Source organism: Canis lupus, chromosome 32, assembly GCF_011100685.1.
Source record: "Canis lupus familiaris isolate Mischka breed German Shepherd chromosome 32, alternate assembly UU_Cfam_GSD_1.0, whole genome shotgun sequence".
Lineage (NCBI taxonomy): Eukaryota > Metazoa > Chordata > Mammalia > Carnivora > Canidae > Canis > Canis lupus.
The window spans coordinates 10,859,116-10,873,312 of record NC_049253.1 but is presented as its reverse complement, the minus strand read 5'-3'; the positions used below and the strand labels follow the sequence as shown (position 1 = coordinate 10,873,312).

Genomic DNA, 14,197 nt, shown 5'->3' with positions numbered 1-14,197 from the left:
AACCAAAACATTTTCTGCAGAAATATTTTTGGTTAGGACACAGATGAAAACAGATATACATTTTTATTCATAAAAAGTTTTTTTTTTTAAAAAAAATACTTGGCTTATAGAATATTACAAATCCAAGTTGGAACATATTTCAGATTTTAAGATGTTAAAAATAATAATGAATTGGTTTCTGAAACAAACTCACATTTTGGAACAGAGTAAAGATGTGACAGTAATAATTCAATACAGAGATGAATGTAAAGCTCTGACTAGGTGGTTTTATTCTTTACTACAAAATGTATATGTTTAAAGTTTTTAGGTTTTTTCCTCCACAACACATATAGGATTATTTGGTCCTAAAATACAAAGGAAGAAGGTTAAACTTGTCCCATCTTAAACATCTCAAGATTATACTTTCAGGGATCATTTCTATAGTTTGTTACTAGAGAAGTTTGTCTGAATGTGTAGCCTTCTCCTCTTAAACATCTCCAATCATATTTCCATTCACAGCAAGTGCCTTCAGGTCTCATCCCATCACAGACTATACTATACTTCTTAAGTCTCACTTCTCAAGCTTCAGTTTTGTCATATGTAAAATGCTGATAATAGTATTTAATAGTATTTACCTAATAGAGGTGTCATGAAGATTAAAGAAGAACCAGTGTAGATCATTTAACACAGTATATGCCAAGCAGGGGTTAATTAATGTTAGTTTCCCTCCTGAAGCTATAAAGGGAGCTTAAAACTTTTCATTTCTATGTTTTTCCTTATTTTTTCAAGGCAACCTATTTTTAATTTTTCTAAAGTTTTTCTTATCTATACAATTATGGGAACGTCAGAAATATTCTGCTTTGCAATGCCCAGAGAAACTTCCTATGTATAAATACTGGTTCGGCTGTAAACCCACTTCATTATTGCTCATATTTTGGAGATAGGAGTTTTAAGAGAGAAAGAAACCAGGATGATTTCAAGATTTTCGGTCACAAAGATTTTACCATTTATGAAGATAGGGATGGCTGTGGGAGAAGCAAAGTGGAGGGAAGAACACGTGTTATTTAAAATAGTATTTTGGTCACGTCAAGGTGTATCAGCTTTAGGCGTGCCAGGGAGACGTCCTCGAGGTTTTTGACGCATCTGGAATTGACATCTCAAAATTCTTGATATTGTTTCAATAATTATTAATAGCAATCGTTATTTTTACTGTCTCCACAACTGCATCGGGAAGTAAAAGTTTAGCAACTAGGGCTTTCTCGGGCTCTTGAAAAAACCGCTAATAGAAAATGCAGACCCCCCCCCCAATAAATAAAATAAATAAATAAATGAAAGGAAGGAAAGAAAGGAAGGAAGAAAAGACGAAAAGGAAAGGAAAGGAAAGAAAGGAAGGAAGAAAAGACGAAAAGGAAAGGAAAGGAAAGAAAAAAAGAAAAGAAAAGAAAAGAAAAGAAAAGAAAAGAAAAGAAAAGAAAAGAAAAGAAAAGAAAAGAAAAGAAAAGAAAAGAAAAGAAAAGAAAAGAAAAGAAAAGAAAAGAAAAGAAAAGAAAAGAGAAAAGGCAGACCCTTCCAAACGTTCCCATTCATCCTCCTGCTCTGGGAACCTAGAGCGCCCGCGCCCAATCAGCTTCCAGCACCGGCGAGTGGGCGGGGCTCAGAGAGATTCGGTCCCCTCTGCTTCTCCGGCTTGGCCACGTCTGACGCCCCGCAGGTCCTGGAAGGTACATAAATCATCCTCCTAATCATTGGCAAGGCTTGAGCTCCTTATTCAAATTCATGTTCCGCAGAGCTTAAGAACACATAGCTTAAAATCCCGTTGTTTATCGGTTCTTCATAGTTTCTCCTTTTTCTGATGGTTAGACAAAACGGCCTTCTAGAGTTGCGGACCTGCCAGCCTCTTCCCCGCGCACGCGCCGTCGACCGGGAGGGGCGGGCCTGTTTCCGGGCGGCGCGTGGGGCTTGAGGTCGGGAGAGAAGCCCCTGCCGCCACCAACATGGAGACATTGTACCGCGTCCCGTTCTTAGTGCTCGAATGCCCCAACCTGAAGCTGAAGAAGCCGCCCTGGGTGCACATGCCGTCGGCCATGACGGTGTACGCTCTGGTGGTGGTGTCTTACTTCCTCATCACCGGAGGTAACTCGGGCTGGCTCGGGCCCGAGAGGCGCTGAGACGCGGAGAGCCGGCCCGCCCCGCCCCGCAGGGAGTCTGTCCCGCTCTCAGCCCCGGGGGAAGCATCACTGTGCTCTCGATCTTTTCGGAGGGTGGAGGGAACTTCTGGGGTCTCAAGTATTAACGGCCCAAGGGTTTTATTTGCCCTCACGCCGCGTTGTGTACGCCGAGAGGCCGCTCGTTCTCACGGTTCTCACGCCCGTTGCCTTTCCGCACCTCCAGCCTCTGAGCCTAGGGATCCGAACCGATTATATAGTTTAAAGCCCAGATCGTCGCTCTCTTTATCGCCCGCCGTAAGTTGTTTTTAACCAAGATCCTGGAGGAGACTAGTCTTGTCCGTTCTGCTTCCATGGTTGGTCAAAAGGGGCTAGGGACTTTTACCTTATCTTTGTCTACAGTCCCTGGAACGTTGGAAGAGACTTGACATCCTCAGGTTCGTTGGCTCACACCTAAGGACCAGGTGTTGCTTTTACCACCCCCCCCCCCCGCCCGATCAACAATAAATATCATTGGAATCTTCCGAGTCCACGGTTTTGATCACTATTTGAGATTGGAGAGTTAGATTCGCAGAAGGTATCTGTATTTCAAAAGGCAGAAGTCGAGAATGTAAAGAATTAGAGGAAAATAGCAGCTCCATTAAACACTCCAGAATGTCTTACCCTGTTTTAATTTCTTTAAAATTTTCCTCCCCCAAATAAAAAGTTGCAAAAGGGGGCGTTGTTTTGTATAGTGATGAGTTGGCAATCCGGCCACAGTCTTCCAGCCAGCACCCTTTCAAAGCCCCACAGATTTCACCATATACTCAAGTCGGTTCTTCTGTACTTTTCAGATTTTCGGAAGTGGAGTACTTAATCTGGAAGTTATAAAATGGAGACTTTACAGATTAGGGACAGCCAAAGATGGGGTTCCGTTTTTAAGGGAATAGCCACAGGCACTTTATTTTCGTAGATGTGAAAAGAGTTGGTACCGAAGAGGGAAGACTGAAACTCTAAGAGCTTGGGACTAAAATGCATCATTGAATCTACCACCTAACCTCCAGTCTAGAATAATGATAGTTAATCTGTACTCATTTAAATAAGATATATTTTAAATATTTTTTATATTGGTAAGATAGATCCTAGCATTAATATTAACACTTGCTTGGCACATTAATAGGTACTGTATTGAACAAATGAAATTTAAAATGCATGTGATTTAAAAAAATAATAATAATAGAGTCTTCCTCTGCTTTGAGCATCCGCTAGTCTCTTTCTCCTAACCCTTACCTCCCCTTGGAGCCTGAGTCTTTGTCAGAAGCCTCACAGTTTTCCTTTTGTCCACTTAATTCCTGTTGATTGTTGTAATGGGGAGATTCTCCGCTCCAACCCCAGGGGTAGATTGCAAAGGACACCTTTTAGTGGCTAAGGCCATGAGTTACCTCATAGAAGGAATTGGTTTTGCCACTGGAAAGGAGTCTCTTCTAGAAACTGTGGGTGTACATCTATAAATAAATAATATTTATTGTTGAGAAATATTCAGCAAACTGCATTGAGCACCTGTTAAGTTCCGGGCACTAGGTACTGGGGACTAGTCAACGAAACATAAAGACACTGCCCTCCTGAAGCTTGTAATGTTCTGGGTGAGACACGTTAAATGTCACAGAAGTCTTTTTTCCACTGCATTATTTTTTCCATTACAAATTAATAGAAATTAATTCCATTCGTTGGAGGGAAAGAACAAGAAGTTACGAGAAGATAGTGGGAGTTACGAGAAGATAGTGGGAGTTGGGATTGGAGGAAAGGAAATACTAGGGAGAGGGAAAAGAATGGACAAATATGGAACCAAGAGACCAATTAGGTGGGTTTTTGTAGTTAATTGAGACAACTAGGTTGGTGGCAGCAGAGATGAAGGAAAATATGAAAGGTAGTTGGGAAGTAGATTCAGTAGGTCTTGATACATTGATTGGATGTATGAATTGATTGGGGAGAATGAAGTGTGAAGGAATCTTTTAGCATCTGAGTAGGTTGGAAGGGTCGTTTTTTGAGATTGAAGATATGTAGGGTTTTTTGATGGGGATTGGTGAACAAGAGGTCACTTTGGGATATGTCAAGTTTGCAGATAATGAGTCTAGAATTGAGAAAAGAAGGCTTGTTGAAAGTTGATTAGTAACAGATATTTTTTGAAATCTTCTCATAAGCCAGATATTGAAGAATATAGAGGAAGTCCCTGTTCTTAGCTTACATCTAATTCTACTGATGCTAATGTTATTTGATAGATATTGGCACATTGGCCATCATTAATCATTAGCACATGGAATTGAAAACCCTGGAAAGGGCTAAGTTCAATTCGGGAGAGAATGTAGAAAAAGAGGACAGTGGATCAACCCTGAGGCACGCCCAGTGTTTAGTGGAGAGGAGACCCTGCTAGAGATGTAACAAAACATGGATAGGAGTGTCACAAAAACCAGTTTTCCTCTCCAAAAAATGGATTTAGTAAACTGGATTTAGTGGCACTGGGAAGCCTCCTAAGATAACTGAAAAATGTCTGTTGAATTTGGCAACATAGAGATTATTGGCAACTTTAGTAAGAGTAAGATCAGTGGCAGCTGATGCTAGGTTGGAGTGAGCTGAAGAATGAAGGCTAAGTGAGGAAAGGGAGAAAAGTTTGCAATTTTTTTTTTTCACAGAAGGAAGTCTGACTTTGTTTCAAAAAGGAAGCGAAATAGGATGTTAACTAGGAGGGTCTGGAATCAAGGGAAGGAGGATGTGGGAAAGGAGAGATTGAAAATATAGGAAGGGAGATAGCCAACAATCAAAGTCTCTGACAAGGCAGTAGGGTAAGGAGTCCTGATAATTGCAGAAGGAATCCCACTTTGATAGGAGGAGGGACTCTTTCTTGTAGCTGGAAGGAAGGAAGGTAGGGGTGGATGCAGATGCCAGTTTGTCGGAATTCCTATGTGATTGCTTTGTTAGCCAAAGGTGAGGGAGACACAGTCTTACTATGCTTAAGAAAAGCTGGAAATGATGTTTTGGAGAATGGTAGAAAAAGTGAAGAATAGATGTTGGCTGTGGGAGATTGGAAAAACAATGTTGATGGACGTTAGTACTAATAATCATAGTGACATCGTGACTTAAGTGATGGGCATAACATTAATGAACACAAATCTCTAGAATTGCTTGTCTGCCTATTGGTATGATTTAAAAATGTCTCCTTTTATATATAAGCAAGAAAATTTCTCTGGTTACCTCTCAATTGATAGAAACATCCAAGCATATATGGAATATTTTCTTGGACTAAAATATAGCCTTTAATATTAAATCTTTATTGTGGAGTAATTCTTGAGTATTAGAAACAGTTACTGAATGAATTTATTTTATGAAATATCTCTTTTAGACATAATATTTTAAAATAGTGAGTTGAATTTTTGAATAGTTTATCTAAAGTTTAGGAAAGTAGCTGGGCTTCACTTGATTATGATAGTATATCACAGCAGTCCTATTTAAATATAAATGAACCTTTAGAGACAAAACAGAAAATTCTGATCCTTTTTAAAAGTTAGGAATCCAGTCTTATCTATACTCTTGTCTTTCATGTAGGAATAATTTATGATGTTATTGTTGAACCTCCAAGTGTTGGTTCTATGACTGATGAACATGGACATCAGAGACCAGTAGCTTTCTTGGCCTACAGGTAACAGTTACCTTTCTGAATGATTTGGTGGGAAGGAAGGTTGCTGGGGTATGAGTGTTTTTTAAAAATACAGTGAAACCTATGGATCATCTGCATTTAGATAATAGCTGTTTTAAAATGCTAGATTCAGAGATGGCAGGAAGTGGGCAAGATTACAAGTATGTTATTTGTATTAGGAAATAAAATACTTGACAGTGATTTACACGATCACTTATTTGAAGGAAGATGTTGGTATAAGTACATTTAGACTGTTCTGAGGATCAGCAAACTGCGTGTACCTGTTTATTTGTAAGTAATGTTTTATTGGAATGAGGCATGCCCATTTATTTATATATACTGTCTGTGGCTGCTTTCAAGCTACAGTGGTGTGACACAAACCATGTGGCCTGCAAGCCTAAGACATGTACTATCTGGCCATTTAAGAAAAAAAAATCTGTAGATCCCCGGGCTATATTCTTAGATAAAATAACTTTTTTGAGACTTGAGTGTTTCATTTCAGTACCGAAACACCATTGCAGTGTGGTTTGGTTCATCAGAGCAGTGCTTATCGTATTGCTTTCTAAAATCCACTTGGTAACTGCCTGCCAAACATAGCTATATATTAGCATTTACACTTATTTTAATGCTATCCCATGTGTAGAATATTCCTGAAAAGATTATTGTGATTCTCCAGGAGTAGAGGGAATCTAGATGATAGGAGATCTTGGTAGGGGAACCCTTCATAGTGCCATCATTGACACGGTTGGGATTTTGAGCCTAGTGCATATATTGTGTTTTCACTTAACGCAATTAGCTAACAAAAAATACATACCTTTGTTACATATACCTATGTATAAATTATCCCTTTAACAGAGGAATTTGCTCTTTGGGGATCCGTGAGCTCACAATTTTCAAAGCTCTCTATTCCCAGAAAAATTGGATACACATATATAAAAAGTTTATGTAGAATTTTAATGATTTATAGATTTTTAGAGATCCTTGTGGGATTCATGAAGCCCTAGGTAAAATGCTTGCTTTTAAAATTTTCTCTTTGAAAGAGAAAAGGTTTATTTATTTTTTTAAAAATATTTATTTATTGATCTTAGAGAGCACATGCATGCACTTTAAAAATTTTCCCTTTATTGATTGATTTTTCAATATTTGCGTGCATGCACACACGTAAGTGAGGCAGGTAGAGGGAGAGAATCTTCAAGCAGACTCTGCTGAGTGTGGGGCCCCATGTAGGTAGGGCTCGATCTGAGATAACCCATGAGATCATGACCTGAGTCGGATGCTTAATCAGCTGAGCCACCAAGGCACCCCGAGAGGTTTATTAATTCTTTTAAAACTTCTAGAAACATTTCTAACCCCCCCAAAAAAGTTTCTAACCAATTCAAAATATGAAATTGATAATGGAAATTTAAATACCATAATTTTTAAAAGCTAAACAAAACTTCTGGGTAAAGGGTTCATATACATACACTGGCTTTTTAAGCTAATAAAATATCAGCATTAATTTTACATAGACAGTTCTATTAGTTGAGGCTTTAAAACATTTTGAACAAAAGCTCCATGAAGACACAGATTTTTGTTGTTGCATCCCCAGGACATAGAATAGTGCTTGATATGTAATAGGCCCTCAATAAATTTTGTTAACACAAATACACAGAAATTTGATAAAATAGTTGTAAGGGTAAGAATGAAAAATTAGCACCAAAATATTTTAGCAGAAATAGGAATTTCAATCTAAAAACAAGTTTTATTTTTCTGAGAATTTTCATTTATTGTTTTGCTGTGGTCTTTCTTTTTCAGAGTAAATGGACAATATATTATGGAAGGACTTGCATCCAGCTTCCTGTTTACAATGGGGGGTCTAGGTTTCATAATCCTGGACCGATCGAATGCACCAAACATTCCAAAACTCAATAGATTTCTTCTTCTATTCATTGGATTCGTCTGTGTCCTATTGAGTTTTTTCATGGCTAGAGTATTCATGAGAATGAAACTGCCGTAAGTTATTAAGAACTTTGTATAGTCCATAATTTAACTTCCATTGCAAGTTGGTAAAATAGTTACTTGGATCACATGAAATCATGGGAGATTTAATATTTGTGACTTGCTCAAGGTTATAGCTATGGTTAATAGTAAAATTGAGACCGGTATTTCTTTTTGAGTATTATCTCCATACTGTTATTTTGCTATAATATCACTGACCACTGACTGGAGATATTGTTTCTTTAAATTACTTTTTGGTTAATCTATAACATACGGAATTCCAGTAGTAATAGTGATAGTAGGGAGTATTTTCAAGGCATTAATTGTTTGTGCTCTTTGAATACTGATATGAGGAAAACCCATTAAGCCTTGGACAGGAAGGCAGGAAGGGAGTTACTGCCTCTCCAAAAATACAGGAAAAGGATTTCATATATATATCTAATTCTAGGATTTAAATTTTTAAGGGAAGGAATTTATGTTTCCAGGCCTAATATATATATATATATATATATATATATATATATATATATATATATATATAACGTATATACGTATATTGTAAAATTATATATATATATATATTAGATCACTCTGTTAGATCACAATATATATATATATTAGATCACTATATATATATATAGATCACAATATATATATATATTAGATCACTCTGTTTCAGAAAATATACAGTACCTTTAGAACAAAAAAATTGATTTTATGTCAACTTTTATAATTCCATTTGAGATTGTTAATTTAAAATGTGGACAAGTCTGATCACATTTCCCTATATTCTGATTTCACCTATGGATGTATTAGTAACTGCAGGAACTTTGGGCAGACATACCATACAAAAATTGGCTCTTAGTAAATTCATTTCTTAGGGAATATGTTAAACATCAAGTGTCAACTATACTGATTTCTTAGAACTGATACTCCCTTATTTTATTATAAGAGACATTAAAAGGGAATGTAGGAATGTGTATGAGTTTCACAGTTCACCTGTTCTGTGGCTGCACGTGTCCATGGTCTGGTCTGTAACACATCTGAAGTGGAATGGGCAGACTTCCCCTGGAACGTCAGAAATACTTATCCTGCAGTTATGGTCGCATCTTAGCAGGGTGGGAAAAGAGAGCAGTGTTCTTTATCAGCTGAATATCTGTGGCTGTAAAGTTCCTTCAGACTCCTTTACTGGTGGCTCTTATTTTTGTCTGGGGAAAATAGTTTTGGCCTTTGGCTAAATTGTATGAAGAATTAGGTACTTCAGCGTCCTCTTTTTGTTCCTCTTTTTTTTCTGCCTCTATTGGAAAAGGTGTATTGGTGTGGAAGAGGCTGAAATTTTCCATAGCAAAACAAGAGAAGGGGAGGCTCCCAGAGAGTTCAAAAGACTACTACAAGTTAACCAAAACACATGGACCCTTTGGAGGCATAGAGCAGAACAGGAGTGGGCTGGTTTTGCCCATAGAACCAGATTTATTTTTATTCTACCAAGCTTCTCATTCTTCCTTACGGTTTTAGGTCCTCTCCTTAGGCATATGAGTGCTTTCCTTTATAGCTCAGGCATTTGACTTGTAGGAAAATAGAGCTATCTACTGCGTTTAGAAGAAGATGTAGAAAGTGCTTAACTCCCTGGATTGCCTCCATCTTACGGTTTCCATTATTTATGTCAGTATTTGTCTTCTTGTCCCCATTTGTAGACCAGCGTCTACAAATTGCTGACTAAGTGAACAATAGGAAATAGGGTATATTCCCCTTTAATATAATCTCCCAGATGTAAATTATATTTAGATTTAATCCAAACAGAACAGTGATCTAAACAGGTAACTATTTCTTCCTGTAAATTGTCATGCAGCTAAATCTAGGATTTAAATTTTTAAGAGGAAGGAACTTACGGTTTCTTGTTTGATATGATTTCTCATCTGCACCTCCTAAAGCCTGGTACTTTGGGTGTGGAGTGGCAAGAAACAATGGACAACTTTAGAAAAGAAAGGGAAGCAACAGTATTGTATTTTCTGGAATATCTGCAAGCCCCAAAAAAGGTGATGAGCCATGTCTGTGGGCCTTGGTGTTACACTCAATAGGACCATGGTTAGTACCACCAGCAAGAAGGGGATATGTCTGTCTTCTTGCACACAAGTTATCTTTGATGTTTCAACATATATAAATAATTTGATGCATAATAAGTGGAACAACAATAACAAAAAGACATTAAAAAACACCAGTAACCAAGTGTGTTTTCAAACCAAATAAGTTGCTAGCATCGGAGATAAAGGGTGGCTATGCTATAAGATTTCATCATGATAACATCCAGGGTTGAAGTCTTTCACAAGAAGTTTGATACCTTTAATAAGAGGAATCTTTAAAAAGGAAGAAACAATAGGAATGAATTGGTACTATCAGTTTTATATTTTCTGATTTATGCTTTTTTAGAGACCTAATGTCTCCACTACAGATATAATTTTACAAATCAAAGCCTGGCTTTATTTGATGCCTTGTCTTTTGTAGAATCATGGACACTAATAAAATGAATGACCGTTGACTATTTGCATATATGACAGTACATTTAAAATGAAAAATCAAATTTTAGTGCCTGATATTTTTATGGTACTAATACAAAGTTACAGAAAAGCAGTTTTCATTTTGAAAATAAAATTTTTCTAATGTAATTCATAAGATAATCTATGTGGAATTGTGTGTGTGTTAGGCACCTTTTAAATGTGCACAGGTTTGGGACACCTGGGTGGCTCAGCGGTTGAGTGTCTGCCTTTGGCTCAGGGCGTGATCCCGGTCACGAGATCGAGTCCCACATCGGGCTCCCTGCGAAGAGCCTGCTTCTCCCTCTGTCTGTGTCTCTGCCTCTCTCTCTGTCTCTCATGAATAAATAAATAAAAATCTTTTTTAAAAAATGTGCACAGGTTTAAAGAAATAACATTTGGATACTGGGTGGAGCACTTTGGTAAAAATTTGTACTTGGTTCTTCTGAAAAATATGGTCATTCAATTCTCTTTATTTTTCACTATTAGGGTAGTTTTGATCTAAACACAGAATTGTAAAAATTAAAGAAATTAAAGATGGCATGCTATGTCGTGATATGATGTCCTAAAATTAGGCAAAGTGGTTGGGAGTGGAGGGATGGGTTTCCACTTTTAGGCAAGGCTGTTATAAAGCTGTATAAATAGTCTGTTGAATAGATATTACCCAAATGAGGACAAAAGGCCTATTTTATTTTCTGTTTATTTATTTTTATTTTTATTTTTTATTTTTTTTTAATTTTTTTTTTATTTTATTTATTTATGATAGTCACAGAGAGAGAAAGAGAGAGAGGCAGAGACACAGGCAGAGGGAGAAGCAGGCTCCATGCACCGGGAGCCCGATGTGGGATTCGATCCCGGGTCTCCAGGATCGCGCCCTGGGCCAAAGGCAGGCGCCAAACCGCTGCGCCACCCAGGGATCCCTGTTTATTTATTTTTAAAGATTGGTTTATTCATTTGAGAGAGGCGGGGGAAGGACAGAGAAGGAGAGAGATTCTCAAGCACATTCCATGCTGAGCGTGAGCCCGAGACTCAGGGTAATCCCACAACCCTAAGATCATGACTTGAGCTGAAACCAATTTCTGGATGCTTAACTGACTGAGTCAGCCAGGCACCCCCAAAAGGCCTGTTTCAGTCAGAGTGGCAAAAATTGCCTTTTTAGCAGTCTGAGGTAGTGTTTATTAAACTTGATGAGAAAAGCTAGGGCGCTCCTGCATAGGTCCTAAGATCATAGGATCAGTTCAGAGACGAAATTCTAAAGGGCGGGGGGAATGAAAAATAAATGTAAGAAAATAATGACACTTTACTTAATGTCATATAGGGACTAGCAGAATGCAAATACCTGATTTTTCTGTATAATTGAAACTTAATTCTACATGTACTAAAAAAACTTTATCTTAATCCTTTTTGATAGGCCACTTTTTAAAGTGTTTTATTGTTCCTGTAACATTCACATTTGTATTTAGTAAATATTTATTATTTGATAACTATTAATTGCTGGACACTGAACATTAAGCCTGATTTTTACTTCTTGACTTAGGGTCCTTTTATGTGTGTACTTAATTAGACACAGCAACACTTTTCAGTTTTTTAGTTGATTTCCTTAGTGTCACCTGCTATTTCTCCTTGTTACTATCGTATGCCTGTTGTTCTTTTCTTTCCTTCGCCTTCTTCATTTTGTTGTTAATTCTGTGATTTGAGGAAATAGATAACCTAGCTGCGTGCTTGCACTTTAAATCAGTCCTGGTTGATGGCTTAACTTTTTAACTGCCCTTGCTATTTGTGAGTCTCTTTTCATCTACTTGTGGGTTTGGGACATCTTGGTTTGTAACTCTATCCTTAAAAGGAAGGGGGAATGGAACGGAAGCCTAGTAATGTGTATATTTATTAGGGAGGCAAGATATGAAATAAAACCATAAGAAATTACACAATTATATTTTCAGATTGTCATTTGATTCATCATAAAACTTGGGCGCTTTGAAATGTTGCTTACTTTTCACTTTTTATGTTTATGAATTTTATTCCTACAGGGGCTACCTGATGGGTTAAAAAATGCCTTTTGACAAGAAATCCGTGGATATTGGATTTGCTCCTGTTAATGAAGTTTTAAAGGCTGTACCAATCCTCTGATGTGAAATATGGAAAAAGAGTGAAGCAGCAGAAAAGAAGCATCTCGTGAGAAATAGGAATCATATTAAAGCTTGAACTAGAATGTCTTCTTGGTATCAAAGAGACAAATTTCTCACAGTATTTCTCCTGCTGGCCTGTACTGACACACCAATGATGTTTAGTGGCATTTTTTTCTTAGTTTTTCATTTCTTAAAGAAAATATACTCCCATTTCCACAACTATAATATTGAATAAAGTGATTATTTCTTATAGCCCCCTTAACATTTTGTGGAGATAACATTTCTGACTTTCAAAAATTAATGTAAAATCAGGAAGCGAGATCCCATAAGCTGAGAACTCTGATCAGCTTTACCTATGGTGCTTTGCCTTTAAACAGTGTGACAGTACATTATTCAGATATGTGTGAGACTGTTTCTGCACAATAAGATGTATGAAAGGAGCAGAAATAAATAATTTTTCTAATTAATATCTTTTATATTTGTCTTTTATGAGACTGACATGCTACCCACTGTGCCAAGAAGGCCACTTATATATGTGATTTAATTAACTGGTGATATGAACTTCGGTCTATAATTATTCATTCTTGTGACCCTTAAGCTGCTGTTAGTAGGTCTAAGGTCTCACAGTGTAGTTGACTGGTGGTCTTGTGAGGTCACAATTCTGTATCCCTGTAAGTATTCAAGTACGGGCTGCCTATCTATGTCAGAGTTGTTGGAAATGTGGTTATGTGAGATGAAAACTCCCTTCAGACATTCATTTTCAGTAATTAACACATACCTAAAAAACCTCTCTATACCAGTCTGGTTTTGCCTAATTTCTTCTAACCAGGCCTTTTGGATCTCCCTTACTGGCTGTGAACATCACTTCTCTGGTGGCTCTGTTAGTTCTTATCCCAAAATCTTTAAGTTTACAGGAAAGTTATCTCTCAGGTGATTTTTTTTTTCTAATTCCAAGGCTGATTTATATGTGTCCACTTATTAGAAAGAAGATTGATTGATTCAAAAAGTTTTAAGTACCTATTATATGCCAAGTGGCACTGAGGATTATGACGGATAAAGGCTCTGTTTTTACAGAGCTTATGTTCTTGTAGGAAAGCTAGATAAACAAAAGATAGAAAACAGTTATGAAATGTTAGATGCTGATAAATACCACAAACAAAAAGTAAGTTAGTAGTCTGTATTACAGTGATGAGAGACATGGAGAGGAGGTTGTTCTACCTCAAGGCTCTGAAAAAGGAAAACAAAACCTGTATATTCTCACCAGGTTTAAAAGCTTGATTTAAATTTAATTGTATTTTTTGTTATTTGGCCGTATTTTAAAACCTTGGTTAAACTAGATGGACAGGTGTTAGGACTTCAAAAGCCCTGTTCCTCAGCAATTGAGTAGTGAACAGTTCCTGCTAAATACCACAAGATGGCACTATTAAGGTTGGGTTTTTTTTTTTTTTTTTTTTTTGGTCTCTGCTCCAAAGGTTTTGTTTTTATAATAAAATAAATGCATATTTACTAAATACAATGAAATATATTTAAATAACTGCTAGTAAAATTGCATGGTTTTATGTGAAGAAAAAAATCTTGTCTTATCCTGGACTTAAAATGCTTCTGGGGACACTAATACTAAAATGGCACAGTCTGATGGAAAGCCTTTCAAGCATTATCATTAACAGCAGAGGTTAAGCAAATGAGAAAGAAACTAAATTAATAGGCTAAATTGGAAACAAAATAGTCTGATTTTACCACAGGGCTCTC

The 14,197-nt window shown here is 37.1% G+C and overlaps 1 protein-coding gene and 1 pseudogene across 1 annotated transcript; both read left to right on the top strand.

Annotated features, from left to right (window-relative positions):
• The first annotated feature begins 392 nt into the window (after positions 1-392).
• On the top strand, positions 393-465 carry LOC119877815 (annotated as a pseudogene).
• A 1,491-nt stretch (positions 466-1,956) lies between these two features.
• On the top strand, positions 1,957-12,758 carry OSTC (oligosaccharyltransferase complex non-catalytic subunit). The gene is given in 4 exon segments (NM_001160121.1): positions 1,957-2,112; positions 5,724-5,817; positions 7,609-7,806; positions 12,350-12,758. Coding segments are annotated over 4 exon segments (450 nt in total). The 5' UTR covers positions 1,957-1,973; the 3' UTR covers positions 12,369-12,758.
• Positions 12,759-14,197: the final 1,439 nt, after the last annotated feature.